The sequence below is a fragment of the Xenopus tropicalis genome, chromosome 6 (genome assembly GCF_000004195.4).
Source record: "Xenopus tropicalis strain Nigerian chromosome 6, UCB_Xtro_10.0, whole genome shotgun sequence".
In the NCBI taxonomy this organism is placed as follows: domain Eukaryota; kingdom Metazoa; phylum Chordata; class Amphibia; order Anura; family Pipidae; genus Xenopus; species Xenopus tropicalis.
The window spans coordinates 34,279,224-34,299,340 of NC_030682.2; the positions used below are offsets into that span (position 1 = coordinate 34,279,224).

The 20,117-nt window shown below is 41.0% G+C and overlaps 1 protein-coding gene and 1 long non-coding RNA gene across 3 annotated transcripts in view; one reads left to right on the forward strand and one right to left on the reverse strand.

Moving 5' to 3' along the window:
• Positions 1-6,313: 6,313 nt before the first annotated feature.
• The window catches only part of col28a1 (collagen, type XXVIII, alpha 1), a 62,818-nt gene continuing 49,014 nt past the window's right edge, over positions 6,314-20,117 (reverse strand). The window contains exons 29-35 of the mRNA XM_031904455.1: positions 18,172-18,252; positions 17,373-17,408; positions 14,909-14,945; positions 11,661-12,215; positions 10,393-10,514; positions 9,360-9,552; positions 6,314-6,611 (exon numbers count right to left, since the gene is read on the reverse strand). Of these exons, the coding sequence (XP_031760315.1) occupies positions 6,439-6,611; positions 9,360-9,552; positions 10,393-10,514; positions 11,661-12,215; positions 14,909-14,945; positions 17,373-17,408; positions 18,172-18,252 (1,197 nt within the window). The 3' untranslated portion in view covers positions 6,314-6,438. The remainder of the gene's footprint in view (positions 6,612-9,359; positions 9,553-10,392; positions 10,515-11,660; positions 12,216-14,908; positions 14,946-17,372; positions 17,409-18,171; positions 18,253-20,117) is intronic.
• Positions 9,048-18,752, forward strand: LOC116411678. Of its 2 annotated transcripts, XR_004223268.1 has the most exons (5): positions 9,067-9,445; positions 9,552-9,606; positions 10,378-10,467; positions 11,630-12,454; positions 18,338-18,752. It is a non-coding gene; the product is annotated as an uncharacterized LOC116411678 (long non-coding RNA). The 2 variants fall into 2 exon arrangements; XR_004223267.1 differs by lacking the exon at positions 18,338-18,752 and having other exon boundaries at positions 9,048-9,445; positions 11,630-12,922.

Below are 20,117 nucleotides of genomic sequence, written 5' to 3' on the forward strand. Positions count from 1 at the left end.
CAGATTTATGTAGGTAATTTAACTTCCAATAGCCAAACCACTGATTACCTGTATCTGATTTAGTATATATTTATATTGGGGGGGGTTACTGAATTGTTTGTATAACAGAGGGGACCCCAGGGATACAGAGATTCCAATAGCAACAATACAAGATCTATATAATCATTTTATCCTAGGAAGTCAGAGTGTTAAGCAGCTTGTATTAAATGGATATGTATATATCATGAAAGACTTTAACACTTGGTGTACAATTTAGTCCACTCTTGGTAAGCGTGAAAGGCAAATAAACAGGGCCATAAATACAGCCTAACACATGTGCGAAATTGCCCAAAAGGAAATGTCAAGGAATGCTGTCAGCATGAGTTATCCCTACTTCAGCAAGAAAATATCAGCTAATAGTGTCCCCTTTTACATGCCTGTGATTCTACCTGTTTTTTTTCTTTTACAAATGAAGGTATTTAGCACTTTAGTCACCAAACGTGGCATTATATTAAACATATTTAGTGTCCTAAGTTGTTTTTGACAGTGTGCCAACCTACCCCTTTGATACCATGGCTGACATCCCCACAAACTAAAATGTCCTTTCAAATCCCCACAAACTCCGTTTTGGATCTCAAGTAGCTGATGCCATCCTGTGCTGTGTCCGGAAAGTGGCAGCAGGGCACATTGACCGGAAGTATCACTCATACTGCCATAATGTATCATGGCAGAGACTGTCCTGTGTGCATTCAGACATATTTTTGGTAATTTCTTGTGTATATTTCCCTTGTGCCTTTGTGGCATTACTCCAAAAAATCTTTACATGGTGGCAAATTCAGCCAGCCATACTGCTAAAGATCAGTACACTTTGGTGGTCAGGGCACGGTGCATCAGCACATGAGGAAGTGCAGGTCGTTTTCACTTCTTGCTGGTCGATTGCTGTGTCTGTCGGCCCAAATGAGCAAAACAATAGAAAGGTAGCCATAATACTGTGTATGGACCCTCATACACTATCTGTCTGCTAGACCCACATGGTTGGACACTGAATGGGATAAGCATGTATCTGGCCAGCTTAAGCATGGTATTGTACCTTTTCTGTCATTTTTATTACCCACTTTTATTTGGTTACATTGAGTACAAGTGTAAATGAGAGCCCATAGCTAATGTGATGTCCCATAGACATGCTCATGCACTAATGCCACAAAAGCGGCATATCTAGAGGACAAGCAAAATCTAAGTGTGTGTGTGCCCAAAGCACCAAAACCTGAAGGTGTATCTATCTGCACTACTTAACTCTGCTGTGTAGTGCTGCACTGAAAGATGGCATGCCCCCCCCCCCCTCCCCCCAGTGCCTGCTCTGGTGGATCTAAAAACGTACCCTTTTTTTAGTTTTACTAAAAAAATGGCGTTTCCATAGCGTGCCAACAAACCATCCCATAGTCTTTTTGGATTTTTATTTCTGTTTTTGTGCCTTTGTTACTTCTGTCTGTGGGCTATAAATACCTGCCTATTCTCTCCACAGCCAGCAATCACATGTATAATACATTTATATTGTACCCTAATGTCTGCACTCTCATTTGTATGTGTATATATAATATTCCATCAGCATTGAGAATTGTTTGCAGAAAGGTTTTTCTATTCTAGAATCGTTTGTTCATACATAATGTTTCACCCAAGTGCCTTCAGCTTTGTTAGCAGTGATTCTAATGGGAATTTACAAGCAACAATAAAAAAGAATTCTAAAGAATCATCTGGTTTTGTGATGTTTTTTTTTGGAAGTTATCATATTGGGGAAAATATTGTTAAGAAGAAAACTGGAATTTATGTAGATCTTTTGTACAATGCTAACTCACTAGTAATGTGTGGTATACAAAATACATGTATTTGGGCTGAAGGCAGCTGTTATTGGTGTATTGTTAAAGTGACCATTAATAGCCCTTCTGTGATTGGTGCAAAGGAAAACTAGCTCGTTATCATGTACAGTTACCTACTGAGGCTCAATATAGGGGCTTCTGAACTCTGTAGGAATAGAATGCAAAAGTAATGGAACCATAGTGCTACTCATTTACCTCTTTATTTCAAAATGTTCTGCAAGCTTATTACAGGTATGTTACTAATGGATAAATGCACCTCTGGTTAATAACTGGATGTTCTGCTTAAGCAAGCAGTGCCATAATAGATGCCATATGTACACACATACTATTGTTGGATAGGGCGGATGGGAGTGGTTGTGCAAATATACACTGAAGGTATAGTGAGCTATTGCCCATACCTGTGTAGATTTACAAAGCAGCAGAAATAAAATTAATTTAAACAGGTTTGCTTCCCAAGTTTGTAGACAAAAGAGGACATTTACAAAGAAATATAGGGCAGTCATTAAATACAGGGCCTCCTTGCAGCCCATGTCCACCAACACTTCCTAATTTGAGTGTCTGGATGATGGCCAAGGGACAGGAAGGGGAAGCCTATGTGCCTCCCTCCACCTACCCCTTATGAATACAGCACCGTCAGATGCAGGGAGTGATGAACTCATTGGGGGCAACTGTAGGTCTCTGCTCCAAAATGAAGCATGCAGAGGTGCATATAAATGCTGGGGTTTTTTTTGTTTTTTTTTACACCTTTGACATTGTAAATAAGCCCTAATGACTCTTGCCTGACAGCTATATTAAATTACCTGGGTGGCCATGTTCAGCCAAAGTTTCAAGTTAGCTTGCTGTATGGCAATGAGGAGCATCCCGGAGGATTTATAGTCAGAGGTTTGCCTTTATGCTTTTAACTGCATAAAGTAGTCTTAGACCCACCTAACCTTTTATTTCTCTGATAGGGCTTGTGGGGTTTGAAGTGGTACAACCATGCGTCACCAGTTATCACAGAGACGGTGATGGTAATATAAACACAAATTTGTAATATTTTTGAAATATTTTTAAACATGAAAAGAAAAAGGTTACATAGGCTCACAAGCAACATATCCAGATAACACAATGTTCTTTGGTACAGAGATGCGCATCAATATTTTTTTTTTTTTATGGGCTTAATTTCAGTACAAACTGCAGCCGCGGAGCACCTGCTTAGCACGGAGAGTGGGAGGCAAAGTGTTTCAGTGGCACAATAACTGCAAATTAAACCAATGCGTTCAAGTTTCAGGGCTAAAAATGAGACAGAGGATGGGTTTGCATGTAGCACATTACATAAAAAGGAAAAGAAATTAACAGCCTAATATAGAAACAGCAGGGGATTTTACCTTTTACTGAGGAACCCCTTTAACAGTTTGCTGCCCCTCTATGTTAACAAGATGTATATTAGCACCCATATGAAAATAAACTGGCTCGGTTTCTACATCTTATTAACAAAGGAGTCACGCTTTATGGGTGCAACTGGCCCTTTTGATAGCTTGTCTGCATGCATTGTGTAGCGTGTGCCCTGTGTATGCAGAAACATCTCTGCTATTTGCTCTTTTATGTACAGGGCGCACCCGTCACCTAACTGACACAGGAAACCAAGGGCACGGCCCTGCTGAGCACCCTACTGACTTACTGACTGAGCAGGTCTAGTGGCACAGCACAGAGCAGCACGATGCATCCCTTGCATTACTGTGTGTACTTTCTTTGGAATCGTGCTTTGTCTGACTCATACAGACAATCGGCAAACTAAGGAATATTACTTAATGGATGCAAGATATGAAGCCTCAGTGCAATGTGCAAAATGCAAATTCCTGATTATTTCCCAAAAAACAATTTCAGCTTAATATCAACACACACCAACTTGCATCCACCACAACTGCACATGATGCATCAAAATGAACCCTATTGCACATTGCAGTTTTACAGTGGGGAACATTGTTAGTATCTGAGTCACTGTGGGAACTCTGGTATTACTAGGGTGGCAGTAACTCTAGGGTCAATTTATGCACTTGGTCATAATTCAGCTGAAACAACAGGATGGACCCATTGATGAATAGCACCATTATGCAGAAGTGCAAGGAGAAGGTTTGTATACAAATAACCTTTAATGAGTGGTGTCAATATGCACACCACCTTGCATTTGTTTTATTGCGTTCCCATTTGAATTTGCAGTCATAAATGAGGCTTTTGCCTTCCCTTTACAAAATTCCTGAGGGGTGAGTTACACTGACCCTAGACACAAGTGCTAAAGCAATAAGAGGTGCATAATTAAGCCCTTCAGGGCTTACTGACAGGCCCAGATTTGTGGCAAGGCCACAAAGGCAGAAAACTTTAGCGCGTCCTGTCCCCAGTGCTCCATATGCGGCATACAAGGATGCACATGCGCGTGATCCTGAGGGGGGCAGAGAATGGGGGCGGTCTCTGGGCACCCGAAAAATGAAATCCGGCCCTGCTTATTCAAATAGCGCTTGTATTTGGCATCTTGCAATCTCCTGCACCAAATATCTGGCTCTGACGAGTGGTGCAGGAACAATGCGGCCCTGTTATCACCCAACACAGGAAGGGCGGTAAGTACAAAGCACCTTTGCATCTTGCCATGCCAGTACTTGTGCACCTGAATAATATGCAAGTTAAGGGGCAAGAGGAGTGACGCATGCCCCTTGTGAATACAGTGCTGCTGAATGCATTCTAGAACACAAGGACTTGCATCTGTGAGCACCAACACATAGGGCAGGGAGCATAGTGAGAAAAGCCTATTTTTGTCGTGAATCCATACCTGCCAACATTATGTGATTAATATGTTGACACATTTGACTAAAACACCCATATTCTGCTCAGTATTCCGCAACCAGATATTTGCTCCTGAACCAGAAACAGTGGGGCAGTTGTCAGGTGTGCTTTAATCTAGTATTTTCTATCTATTTAAAAGAAAACTATACCCCACCCCCAAACATTGTAGGTCTCCATAAAAATATACACACATTTACAGCTCATATGTAAAACCCTGCTTCACCTAAATAAACCATTTTCATAAAAATAGACTTTTTTAGTAAAATATACCATTGGGTAATTCTAAATAGAAAATCATGGTGCACACAAACAAACCAAGGGCACACATATATGTTAGGTCACATCTGCCAATAAATGGACATGTTTTTTACTCCCACACTACTTCCTGTTACAGTTAGAGCTGCATTATTTCCTGTCAGGTGTTCTGGGAGCACACAGCCCAACCTTAAATGGTGGCTAAAGGGAAAAGGTATAAAAGGGCAATGTTTACTGATATATATATTCTAGTTTGGTAAAATTCTTTAATAGGCCACTTAATATAATATAAATGATCTGTAGGTTAAGTATTCATTCTGAGGGTATAGTTTTCCTTTAATGTACATGTTGTGTCTTATGGGAACTGCTACAGCACGAAGGAGCAGTAATAATTTGCCCTTGTGCTTTTGTAATAAAAATTGTTGTGCTGTTGCATTTGTGTGTCTGTTTAAGATATGTCTGTACAGAGGTGTGGGAATGACGACTCCGCACAAAGGTTTAACCCCTTTGCTGCGCAGCCCAGAAGTGTGACATTAAAGGTATAATCTTGGAATGCTGCACAGTTTTATCATTTAATGCCTACCCTCACAAACATTAGTAAGTACTTAAAGGAGAAGGAAAAGCTAATAAAGAGTTAATCTCAAGCTGCAAGCATACCTTCAGTTCTCTCAATAGTGCCCTTAAGTCTCCCCATACTTAACCCGTTCAGAAGATCAGAAGCCAAACAGGAAAAAAAAATGCTGAGCAGTGTAGAGAAGATTCCCATAATGCATCGCTCCTTCAAGACTTGGCGACTTGTTACTGCAGGCGGCGCATGCGCACACAGCAGGAGCGTCCGGTTGCCATGGTGACGCAGCGTCGGAGAACTCTGTGACAAGCAGGTGGGGGGAGCGGGGGGGCAGGTGCGGCGGAGGGTTTGTGGCAGGAGCGGGGAGCTTGGGGGGGTTTGTGGCAGGAGCGGGGAGCTTGGGGGGGTTTGTGGCAGGAGCGGGGAGCTTGGGAGGGTTTGTGGCAGGAGCGGGGAGCAGCGGAGGCTTTGTGGCAGGAGCGGGGAGCTTGGGGGGGTTTGTGGCAGGAGCGGGGAGCTTGGGGGGGTTTGTGGCAGGAGCGGGGAGCGGCGGAGGCTTTGTGGCAGGAGCGGGGAGCTTGGGGGGGGTTTGTGGCAGGAGCAGTGGAGGCTTTGTGGCAGGAGCGGGGATCGGAGGGGGGGCTTGTGCTTGTGCTTTTCAGCCCATACAGACACGCTGGACAAGATGGCGGCGCCGTTCACTGAAACAAGTATGTAGGTTCTAGTATGTGTATCTCTGTAAATCTTTCATTAGGCAAGCCAGGAATATAGCGTTTTTACACAGCAATAGTAGTACTATTTAATAGTGTGCTTAATAGGTTTTGACTTTCCTTCTCCTTTAAGTCTTGGGGGGGGGGTTCCCTTCATAAATTAGCTTATACAGTACATACAGTATCTTAAAAAGGTGTTCTATATGAGGTATAAACAGTTACACACAGAGACAGTTTATAGTGTCATACAAATAGTCTGGCAGTCCTTTTCTGTGTCAAAGCGATTCCTGTTTCCTTCACAGCCACCGTACCAGAAGCGGGCACAGGAGTCTGCAATCTTGTCATAATACCACTTGACAACATAGTCGCGGCAAGTTCCCGGCGTCATATCCTCTAGGCACCTTGCATCTAAGTGGTGACAAAGTCATTGGAAGTTAATAGTGAAACTCAGTGACACATTGACCAGGGCTTAAAATGGAATCACTTTCACAGTAAACTTATAATTAACAATGATATGCCTAATATGGTACATGCTGATTATATTTATACATATTTCTATTCATTATATGAACATGCGGAGCTGTATAGATACCACGGGCCCATGCAGTATCTAGGGTGACATGTGTTGTCCTGTGCCTGTGCTAATCCCGGAGGGGGATAGGCCTAGGACAGTGCCAGAACCAAATACAGCCCTGGTAAGGTTACTACCTGGGCGTATCTCAACTATCTAGCTTGTGAAATACAAGCCAAGGCCAGGGCTTATATTACAATTTTACCAGCAATGTGCTTAAAGGGACAGTTCTATTCTAAATACATTTTCAATTGGTCTTTATTATTTATTTTTATATATTTTTTTAATTATTTCCCTCCTACTTCTGACTCTTTTCATCTTTTAAATGGGGGTCACTGACCCCAGCAGCCAAAATACTATTGCTCTGTAAGGGTACAATTGTATTGTTATTATTTTACTTTTTATTAATTGTTTTTCTATTTGAGTCCTCTCCTATTCATATACCAGTCTTTCAGCCACACCAATCTTTAGTTGCTAAGGTAATTTAAACCCAAGCAACTGCTAATAATCCAAAATGGAGAGTTGCTGAATAAAAAAGCGAAATATTTAAAAAAAAACACAAATAATAAAAAATGAAATTGTCTTTCGCTTTTACTCTCTAAATCATACAAAATGTTAAAGGAACAGTAACACCACAAAATGAAAGTGTTTTAAAGTAATTCAAATATAATTTACTGTTGTCCTGCACTGGTAAAAAAAAGGGGTGTTTGCTCAAGGAACACTACTATAGTTTATATAAATACCCTGCTGTGTAGCCCCGGGGCAGCCATTCCTACACTGGTACAGCTGGGGTGTTTGCTACAGGAACCCTACTATAGTTTATATAAATAAGCTGCTGTGTAGCCCCGGGGGCAGCCATTCCTGCACTGGTACAGCTGGGGTGTTTGCTACAGAAACCCTACTATAGTTTATATAAATAAGCTGCTGTGTAGCCCCGGGGGCAGCTATTCCTGCACTGGTACAGCTGGGGTGTTTGCTACAGAAACCCTACTATAGTTTATATAAATACCCTGCTGTGTAGCCCCGGGGCAGCCATTCCTACACTGGTACAGCTGGGGTGTTTGCTACAGAAACCCTACTATAGTTTATATAAATACCCTGCTGTGTAGCCCCGGGGCAGCCATTCCTGCACTGGTACAGCTGGGGTGTTTGCTACAGAAACCCTACTATAGTTTATATAAATACCCTGCTGTGTAGCCCCGGGGGCAGCCATTCCTACACTGGTACAGCTGGGGTGTTTGCTACAGAAACCCTACTATAGTTTATATAAATACCCTGCTGTGTAGCCCCGGGGGCAGCCATTCCTGCACCGGTACAGCTGGGGTGTTTGCTACAGGAACCCTACTATAGTTTATATAAATACCCTGCTGTGTAGCCCCGGGGGCAGCCATTCCTGCACTGGTACAGCTGGGGTGTTTGCTACAGAAACCCTACTATAGTTTATATAAATACCCTGCTGTGTAGCCCCGGGGGCAGCCATTCCTGCACCGGTACAGCTGGGGTGTTTGCTACAGGAACCCTACTATAGTTTATATAAATACCCCGCTGTGTAGCCCCGGGGGCAGCCATTCCTGCACTGGTACAGCTGGGGTGTTTGCTACAGGAACCCTACTATAGTTTATATAAATACCCTGCTGTGTAGCCCCGGGGCAGCCATTCCTGCACTGGTACAGCTGGGGTGTTTGCTACAGGAACCCTACTATAGTTTATATAAATACCCTGCTGTGTAGCCCCGGGGGCAGCCATTCCTGCACTGGTACAGCTGGGGTGTTTGCTACAGGAACCCTACTATAGTTTATATAAATACCCTGCTGTGTAGCCCTGGGGGCAGCCATTCAAGCTGGAAAAAGAAGAAAAGCCACAGGTTACATAGCAGATAACAGATAAGACACCATTGTATTCTAAAGAGTTTATCTGTTATCTGCTATATAACCTGTGCCTTTTCTCCTTTTGAATGGCCGCCCCCAAGGCTACACACCTTGATATATTTTCATTTTTTTGGTGTTACTGTTATTTAACTCAAAGATAAACAACCCCTTTAAATGCTTAAATATGCCTATTAGTTCCTCCCCCTCTATCCCTCTTTAAATGTTCCTACTCACCCAATCACTGCCTTTTTTGCCCCCTTTTACTGCCTGATTTGCCCTACCCACTTTTATGTAACGTCCCTGCCCCTCCTGGCCCCACCCCCTCCCCATACATCATCCTCCAGCCCCTTTTCCCTGCTGCTAGTACTGTTCAGGAGGAAAGGTGACAACCATAAGCCCAAACTGGCAATCTGTGGATTGTGGCAAATGCCAGAGGGGCTGCTGTAAGATGCCACAGAGAGTCACTATTTATTGGGTTGGGTGGGGGGATATTGCCTATTTTGAATGCCAGTTCAGTTCAAGCTTTTGTAAAGGCCACAGTTGATTTTACTCTGAGCCCCCAACTTTAACCCATAAAATGCTCATAATAATAGTAAGTACATAGTGATTCCTAGTCTAGTAGATTTTCTATATTGCTTTTTGAAATATTTACATTGCAAACAAAAAAATATATTTTATCTTGTTCTCCTTTTTGTCCTCTGTAAGGAAACAGTTTACCTTGCTCCTGTCTGATGTCTTGCACAACTGTTTGGGTGCTAGGTGCACCGGCAGGTTTCACCACTTCTAAAGCTCCTGGCTTCTGGGTAGGTCTGGGTTCTGCAATATCCTTTATGGACACTGTTACTTTTTGATCTTGTGCAGGTGGCTGTGTACTCTGTGGGTAATGAATAACTTCTTGCTCTCTGTCAGTCTGCAGGAGAAGAAATATTTACCGTGGTTCCTGGGCACAGTACAAAGCATGGCGGTAAGAAGTTAAGGTTGCATATTTATTAAGATTATGAACACTGCCAAATGTTCATTAAGCAAGCAGGTTACATGAGGCGTTTCTCATCTCTAGCAGCATTCTGCCTCCTCTGATCCCATGTCTGGTCATGTACATGTGGATCCAGTTTTTCAAGACCATACAGAAGTACAAGGCACAATCCAGAAAGGGACAGTGTAATGGGTGGTTTATTCTTTTGTTAAAACACCAACCTGAGACTCTGCATGACGTGTATAGCAAAATCTAGCCAGCATGAAGCATGACTGCCAGACAGTTTTGACAATGGCAAGTAAAATGACCCTTCACAAGCCTGTGTTAGCTCCAGGAAAAGATTATTAGAATCCTCTATTGATTGCCCTACCTCTCAAGAGTATGTCACTACACCAGTCTATAAGAGATGCAGCTTCAGGTTTATGCATTCATCAGCCGCTCTGTTATTGCCTACACTGGCTTCTGCTACCATTCCGGTTAAACTACTGACCATGATGTTTAAGGGCTGTGACAGATGGGGAGATTAGTCACTGCGTGACAAATCTCCCTTGTCGCGGGCGACTAATCTCTCTGAAATGCCATCCCACTGGCTAGAATGTAAATCGCCAGTGGGATGGCATACGCGGCACCGCAATTTGCCTTGAGAGGAAACTTTCGCGACTTCGGCAAATCGCAACTAATCTCCCCGTCTGTCACAGCCCTAAAGCAGTTCACTGTTTAAGCCTACTTATAACACAATGTAATACACACAATCCTTTCTAGAGCAAGAAGACTTACCTGATAAGGTTCTGTAACCACAACAGAAGGAACGGTTGCAGCACTTTCTATTCTTGACAAGGTTTCAAGCCACGGGTAACTATCTTTTGTGCAAATTTTTCGGAATAATTTGTTTTCAAGTTCTGAAAAAGAGAGGCGTGTATATATGTGCATTTAATTGTACATTTATAGGAAAGACCTAACATATTTAAAGGTGAAGTAAAGGTATAGTCACTTGGGGTGCCAAAATATAAGGCATTATAATAACTTAATTTAGATGCTGGGCTGGTGCTCCTGATCGATAAAAACTGCACCGGCCTGAGGTACAACTGTAGTAGAAATATGTCACCAACTGGGGCCAGATGCGCATTTGAAGTAGAGTGAAAAACTGAGCTTAGAAGCTAAAGACCGGCTTATCATTCTACTGCGGATGTGCACCAACCAAGTAGTGAAGTGTGGATTGACCCCTAACACATGGGACCCATGGGTTTACCCTTAGGTCAGGCAGGCTGGGGTTGAAGTTTGGGCAACAATTGCTGGTTCTGGTTGAGTGTGGGTGAGGCTGGGGAAGTACACGCTTCCTCTGCTCCCGAAGTTTCCCTGTCTTGGAACCTAAGGAGAAGAGTTCTAGCGGACAAAGCGGGAAGATACAGTTTGAGTGTGGCTCCTACAATGGCAACATTCTGTTGGTTAGTGTCGGGTGTGGGCTAAGGTTGCGAGTTAGGATGGGGCACCTCCCTTTATGGCAAGCCATAAAAGTTTGCCAACACTGTATTATATTGTGTATTTTGTTTTATTAAACACACATAAAAACATGCACACAATGACAAAAATATTCTGTTTAGCTACATCCCCAATTGGGCAAGTTAAATTTACATAGAGTCAATACATTTAAGCAACCTTGTGGCCCTGGCCTAATGTAATTCATATTTGTGCATGTAAGGGCAAAGTAGACTCAGGCAGCCCTTGCAGTTTGAGGAAAAATTAGAAACCACCGAAAAATATAATTCACGTCATTGTGTAAAACGATATCCCTGAGCCTTGCATGCAGCCCGCACAACTCTCATCAACCTGCCATTAATTGTTATGCTTCTCTGCTTCTTAGCCTGTGTAGGCACTCAGCATTGTGCAGACAGACATGCCTCTCAAGCCATGCTCAGTTAAGTTAGAGTTCTGGCAAACAATGAACTAATATAATTTTAAAGACAGCAGGTAATATAAGATATTGTTCCATTTAACAATTCTTTCTGCTTTGCAGACCAATGAACAAGGTCCAGCCTCAATCTTACCTGAAAGGGTTGAAAAGTCAGCAATCTGGAACACATGCTCCTCATCTGGGTCAGAAGCGATCAAGTTCATTTCATTTCGGAAGAGATTATAGTTAGGGTCATGTGTATCGACCACCCCAATTACATACATTTCAACATTTACAGAATGGGCTTCCCTCACAACAAGGTCCAGTGATAAATTATCGCGGACATCAGCCTGCCCATCTGTGATAACAATGGCGATTTTTTTCACATCTCCTCTGGACTGCTGAAACAATTCTGTTGATTTTTTGATGGCGGTCGCAGTGTATGTGCCTTCTCCCAAGTAATTCATGCGATTGATGGCTTCCCTTAGGTTCTCTTTGTTGGACAGTTGACCTATGTGTGCAACAACCTCTACTTTGTGGCTGAAGTTTATTATTCCTACTTTAGAAGCTGATTGATCTGTTGATATTTTATCGATGACCCTGTTCACAAATTGTTTAATGATATCAAAGTTTTCTGGTCCCACGCTTTCAGAGCTGTCAATAATAAAGACGAGGTCCAGCGGGACATCTTTGCAATCTTTTCCACAACCTGTAGAAAAAAATGTAAAGAACTAATTGGTTTGCTGATATATAATGGAGTTAGACTATAGCTTTTCAAAAAATGTATGAAATCTTGAAAACAGCAGAAGACATTTTCTGAAGTTTACAGAGTTGGAAAGGGATCCAGGAGCATCTTGGCCACCCTGCCCTGTTGCACCCCCTGCTCAACTTCTTTGGATGGACATCAGAGAACTTAAAGTGATGATTATATTCATTTTAATGGCACAGGTAAGTTAGCATTTAGGAGCAAACTGGTGACAGCAGATGACTGGCTGAGGGGGGGGGGGGGGCTTAAATCTGGCAGACTGTGTTTACTGGCCTGTGACTAAAGCATCATGCTACAACAAACATGTTGTTTTAAGTACTTTTGTCTAAACCTGCTATATTTTATTCTTACAATTGTATGCAATGGCAACCATGTTGATAGTGCAGGAGCACTTCCACCTTAATTAATTGCTCTCCATTGCACATGTGCAGGGGCATTCATAATATCTTATTATGGGCATCTACAGGGAAAGTCTTGCTCACACTTGCATCAGTAATAAAATAATGGCATTTATAATAATAAACTGTAAACTTTTTCTTTTAAGGCAACAATATAAGCATAAGAAATCATTTTTACTGTGTTAGTAAATTGGCACTTTAATAAAACCTTATTTCATAATATCTAGTATAAATAAATTTAAAGCAACTGGACTTGTTTGGTAATCATTGAAGATTATTTCATAATCTGTCATTTTTTGGGGCTACTAAAATTGCCTGCTTGAAAGAGATCTAAAGAAGGTGACACATCCCATAACCCACAGACCTCTACAGCAATCACAAAATATACAAGTGTGTGCTAAAACAAGAAATTGACATGAGATGATTATTTTATAATCCATAACGAGTAATACTTGCCCATAATTATATCTAGGGTTTATATACCCTTTATCATGTAGCTGCGCTTATTGACAGGTGATAGGGCTAGGATAATGGGTTATTGGTAAGGGAACACATAACTGCCCTCAATCAATTTATGGCAACGCTGTAGGACTTGCTTATATGCTTACTTGCTTAAATAAATATACATAAGAACATATGCAATGAACTTTGTACAATCTTTTTCCACATTGTTAAACATATCCATCAACAGGTTTTATTATCAACACAAATACTGTCATTGCTGGAAAAAAGGTCGTGGCATTGCAGTCAGACTTAAAATAAATAAACTGCATGACCTTGATAACCATACTTTACTGCTGGACAGGATCTGTCACAGTAAGCGCTAGATATGCCCTATTGCAACAGTGCACTCTTTGCTTTCCCTCTGAATAGTACTTTGTGAGAAAGTAATCTGCTTCTTCCCAAGGGAAATCTGATATTAATGTAGTGGCAAAAACAAAGGCCATAATACTCCAAAATAAGGTCAATGTTGGGTTTAATCATATTGTTCACAGATCCAAACCCATGCAATTCTTTGTCTGTCAAGCCATGATATAGTATCATACCCTTCTGAAGCCTGACCTTTGCCCTCCGGTACACTACAAGAATTAGTTTAAGCATCCTTGTAATATTTAGTGAAGACTACTATCTAAAGTCTGAACCATAAAAATAATACAAACATAGGACAAATTAAGGATGTAACAGATAGATGTGTTGCATTAAGGCAAGTCTGATCATGTACAGCAACACTCCAGTTCTGACCCATTGATGGATAAAAGGTAGAAGCCTTGGTTTTCTGCTTTTCTAGAGACCTTAGGTAAGCAAATCAGTGATGCTTCTACGAGTTGAGAGATAGACACAGAGATTGACTACCTATAAGACTGTCCCCAACACACCACAGGCTTTTGTTTGGAAAAAAGACCAAACTAAGGGAAAAATAAAAGAAAATAAACCAGGACATCTAAACAATGGCCAGGTATCATAAGGTAAGGAAACACTGAACTCCATTGCTTTCACACTTTATCAAAGACTCTGGAGGGTTGTGATCTTATCTATTAACCTAAAGGCTGATGGCCATATAAGCTTATTTATCAAAGCACTATGTGAAGGATTCACTTAGTGCCACTATTAATATTACCAGCCTTCATTACAAAGATTATCTCTCCTTCTCATAGGTGGCAGTGCTGAGATTTATTTTACCATCCAATGGGCATTCTCTGCAATCCAGTTACATGCGCCATGTGCATTAGGGGTTTTAAGAACCACCTCCTGCATTACTGCACATTTTGACAAGGAGGCATTACAGACAATTATCTGTTGTGTATGTACCTAGTTGGGGTGGAAGGGTACAGATAAATGACTGTAACATCACTTCCTATTTGCTATATGTTTATGCTAGCAATTGTGAACTTGATGCTGTAAGTGTATTGTTCTATGCCTGTTATTATTGGGTGCAGCAGTCAGTCTTTTCATACAAAACGACTTTAGAATGCTTCAAGAAGAGGGAACAAATGTATAGCAAATACCATGAGATTTAGGGAGACACCTACATCCTTACCTTGCCCAACTGTAGCTCAGGCGATGAGTAGAATAAGAGTCAGTATATTTCCTAAAATATACTGACTCTTATGACTGACCTTTTTAAAACAATTATTCATTTAGGTTCAGGTTTGTAATACTATATACACAAGCCAGTTACCCCTAATCATCCTAAATTCACTGACATTTCAGAGGAAATAAAATGTTCCATTTTCTTACCACAAATTTCAATTATCAGCCTTATTATGTCTTCTCTCTGGAAGAGAACATATTGATATCTGCATCACAAAAAACACTCAATAACAGGAACAACTCGCTAGGTTGTTCAGACAAATGCCTTACATTCTGTACCACTGAGCATAATTCTTAAGAAGAATAGAGAATATAACGACCCTGTAAAGGAAAATTAAACCCGTAATAAAACAATTGAAAGAATAGTCTATACCGATATAAAAGTTTTTTCCCTTATTCACTTCACTATTATCTGGTAACAGATCATTATTTTACTAACTTTGTCCCCTATCTTTCCCTGTGCCTGTAATTTTGAGAATATTTTTAAATATAGATAATGGGTTCTGTATAAAAAAAAATTAAAAAGCTTTCTCCCAGCTGCAGTGGGTTTCAGGCTTTCAGATAACAAGATTTCATTAATATGTTAACTAATGTAATGAGGGATTTGCTGAGCACTTTTACAATTTACATACATTTTTTTATTTTGTTGATTTCAGAGGGTTCTAGGGTTAAGTGACTATGCAGACAATGCTGAAATCCTGACTTTCAAAAAGTTCTGCTGAATGAAAAGCCTGGTATTAGCAATCCGTTCCTGGCTCTACCTAAGCTGATCAGAAAACCCTGCACTACACTGATGAGCACCAAGAAGGGAGAAACCGGTCTGTAGTTGGGAATCTGATCAGCTATTATCCTGGCTTTTGCTTTAAAAACCTAGTGGGTAAGCTTAAGGCTACAGGATAAACCCATGTAAATGGGGTGTTTCTAAGAGCCTTAAGGAATTTGTTCCCAGAATCCCTTTTGACTTATTTGCAATCTAAAACTGCAAATATACCATGAGATAATGTAGATTGCAAATTATTGCTGTATTTATAAGTTACACAGGTGGGTTCAGTTACAGTTTATATGACTTGTACCTATTATGTGTCTCGTTGCTGTTGCTTATAGTAATCATTACAGAAAGTTGCAAGTAATTTAGTCTCCTACATATATAGCCACATGCCTTCTACAAGGTGGAGCTAAAAACAAAACAAAAGTTGTATACAATACTACTGTGAAAATGGAATATGCAGGTATATGTTTCACCCCATATTTAGCTTCATTGGGGATGTTATTAGTCCACTAATGCTTTACTAGGTACCAAAATGACATTAATACATACTGACATCACGATCTTAAGAAGTATATCTGTTACAGTGTGAATTTCCTGTCCCTACCAAAATTTGGGCCAGATTTACAAACACAGGTTCTAAACTTTTCTGGACACAAAACACAGAAAGAAATCGCCAGCGCTCGGTCTAACCCACGCTGTAGTGTTGACCAGCTGCTAGAAACACACTATTGTGCCAGCGCTCGGTCTAACCCACAATCTGGAGTTGACCAGCTGCTAGAAACGATAAAAAGCCATTAATTATACACAAAGAGAAAGAAAGTTTGCCAGCGCTTAGTTTGCCTTTAAAAATTATTTTTACAAAAAATGAGGTGTTAGTACCACACTTTGGCCAAAATATGTAAGCTCACGTGCCACGTCAAGGCCCCTCATTCTACGTGAGTCCTACACTTTGAGTCTGTGATGCAATTAAAATAAAGTCCCCCAGCAAACAATGTGACTGAGTAGTAAGACCTATTGCACCTACCTTTAGCTCAAAATGGCTCTTGTGGAAAAGCAGGGAGCTTTTAAACTTTTCTGGAAATGTTTTAATTTATTTTAAAGGGGAACTCCAGCCAAACACAACTTAAGCTTTTAGAAAAGTAAACATAATTGTAAGCCACTTTGCAATATACATCAATTAGAAACAGAGGAGTAACTAGATGTTACTTGGCCCCACAGCAAATTCAATTTTGGGCCCCCAAGACAGTAGTAAATTGACCTGTTCTACCAAGATATATTTAAATTGCTTATTTGAAGGCCCTGTTCCCCTGCTGATCTGGCTGATTACTTTGAGACTCAAATAAAGTAGTCGACTGTCCTTAGCCTGCCTTCAGCCTGCATCCTCTAAATCCCACAATTCCCTGCACAAGTGATGACAATAAGGAAAGGAACATCACAGTGCAATGCATTGTGGATTATTTAGTTCCTGGATGCTGTATGTAAGCTGGGGGAAAGTTGTTACAATTTGTAACATCAATGTTTTAGTCCCTCCACCCCTGCCAGGATTTCAAATGATGCCAAAAGAGAACTGTTTTGCAGCTGGATTTCAGCATAAAAAATGGTATTTATTCATACTTTTTGAAAGAACAGATTACAGTGATAGGTATATTAGGGGTTTCTTTGTTGTGTGGGGCTCTTTAACAAAATTTGGTTAGGAAGTTCCCCTTTAACTTAGTTATAGAGAAATAATTACGCTTGTCTGAAATATATTTTGCCTTCCACTGTGTAAATCTGTTTCATCAGCACCTTGGTAATATGATTTTTATAAACACAAATCACAGTTGACACAGGGGAGTTACTTACTGTGAGTCCAAGTTCACCCTTTTCCCCTTTAGGTCCCTAAACAAAAAGAAAATGTTATAATACAATTATACAGATGCTGTCATGTCAATTATGATTTAGTGCCAGATTGCAGGATACAGATGTGTAATGTTGGTAGAGACTTGCCCAAAACATTCTCAGCTTCGCTGCAGGGTATATCAACAGCTCAAAACACTTTCCAGGAATTTTGCCATATAATGGTTCAATGTGGTTGTTTGCTAAATAAAAAATGTTGCTTTCCTCCTTTCTATTCCCTATTCCTATTGATACTCAACAAGCGTGAAGTTGCTTCCCTGCTGGCCGTGACTGTCAGTCTGTGGATTCTAGCAAATGCCAGAGGGGCTGCTGTAAGGTGCCACAGATAGTCACTAAGTCACTATTTATTGGGCTGGTGAGGGGCTGTTTGGGCCTTTGTGTACTTGAAATGCCAGGGCCTATTTTGAATCCCAGTCTGGGTCAGCTTCTCTGTAATGTTTAATCACATATTGTGTTCCACAATATACAAAAAAAAAAATATATATATATATATACTGTATATACAGGAACAAACGGAGCACACCCTATTAAAGTTCAAATGCCCAGGGTGCTAGCAAAAATATATGAAGCAAGACAGTGAGCTGCACACACCAGGACTTGGCAAAAAAATTATAAGTTTATTTAAGCAAAGAAATCCAACGTTTCGAGCACTAACTGTGCTCTTCCTCAGGGAAAAAAATATATATATATAATTGGCAGATGTCAAATGGTTACATTTTTATTTCACAATATATAAGTTACTTACCATTCTTCCAACACTGCCAGGGTTACCTATTTCACCTTTGGTACCTTTCATTCCAGACTCCCCCATGATACCTTCATTTCCCTTTAACAGCAAGACAATGTAGGATCTGTTATTGTTTATAATGCGTTTTGGTTTATGTATAAATATGTATGCTTTCCCCATTTAGTGTCTTTCAGAGAAACACGTCAGCTGTGATGCCAATAGAAGGAGTCAGTTCAGCCATTAACATCTATTTCCTACTGCAGCTAATCGACTTTCCAGTGATGTGCAAATGTATTTTTGGCAATTTGCAAGTGCAATACATTTTTATGTTATTTATTAAAAATTGTTGTGGGTGCCTTCTTGCTCCTCCTCTATCAATCAATGCATACAAGTATAAAATCCTGTTATTGTGGATTGAGATCTTCATCTAAATGATATGCAACAATACCCCCCAACTGTCCCGCTTTTCGCGGGACAGTCCCGGTTTTTATGGCGCATCCCGCTGTCCTGGATAGTTCCATGAATGTCCCGCATTGCGCTGGCTGGAGCCGGACGTTCTGGCTTCTCCTGCGGCTTTACTTGTTATGCCTCTCCTTGTGCAGCGTGACAGGCCCTTTTATAAGGTTGCGCCCCGTGCGTACGTGTGACGTCATTACGCACGGGGCGCAACCTCATAAAAGGGCCTGGCACCGCCGCACAAGGAAAGAAGCCGCAGACGAAGGCGGACCTCCTATGGGGGGCACTGTGTATGGGGGGCTACTGTGTATGGTGGGCTACTGTGTATGGGGGGCTACTGTGTATGGGGGCTACTGTGTATGGGGGGCTACTGTGTATGGGGGGCTACTGTGTATGGGGGCACTGTGTATTAGGTCGTTCAGTATGAGGGTATAGCACATTTGCATCTGATCCCGCCATTTCATCTATATAAAAGGAGTATTTTTTTAAATGGGGTGTGGCAATTGGGGCGTGGCCACAAAAGTGGGTGTGGTCAAAAAATTGCCATGCTGCGCACGCCAAATGTTTTTGTCCCTCTTTTCGTTTTTCAAATGTTGGGAGGTATGTGCAACGTACTGCCATCTGTCTGTGAGTATCTTTCTGTACCACAGTTACCAACCCACAGTTACCCATGGTTGTTTGCAGTGGGGTCGTATTGTTAATTTTGATTATTTGCTTTAAAATGTATTATCATTCATCTGGGATTACCCACCTATAACACCAATACCACAGTGACAAGTGGTTTTCAGTGTAGTTGCCAGCTATTAAATATGTACCTAGGACTGCACTTCACGTAAAGAATTTTACACATGGTTTTGTATAAAAAATAGATATTTTCTATTTTAACATGGGTCATTTATCAAGAGTGTTAAATACTACACTATATCATTCATTCTTTTTGTGTTTGTTTAAACTTCTGTTTAGCACCAGCATTTGCTGTGGGGCCCAGTAACCTCTAGTTACGCCACTGGCAGTACTATAACCTTCCCGTGGCAGTGTTACCCAGCACATGCACTCAATATTAATAGTCCCTAACCTTTCCCTAAAATTAACAGCAAACAAGTGATAAACGTTGAACCCATGTTTAGATGTTTGTCTATGTGAGTGTCCTTTATTGTACAGAATATATGTGTGTCTGTGTTTTGTTGTTACACACTAGCCTTCCCCATACAGGAAGATTGCCCCTTGATGACACATACACCTGGACAGGCAGGGTCAGACTGGGCACCAGGAAAAAAAGGTCCCACCAGCCCAGATTTGTAAAACTGATTCCCTTTTTCTCTGTAATAATACAACATTACCTTGTACTTAAACGCGTCTAAGATATAATTAATCCTTATTGGTGGCAAAACAATCCTATTGGGTTTATTTAATATTTGGTTTTATGATTTTTAAGTAGACTTAAGGTATGGAGATCCAAATTACAGAAAGATGCCTAATCTGGAAAACCCCCAGGTCATGAGCATTCT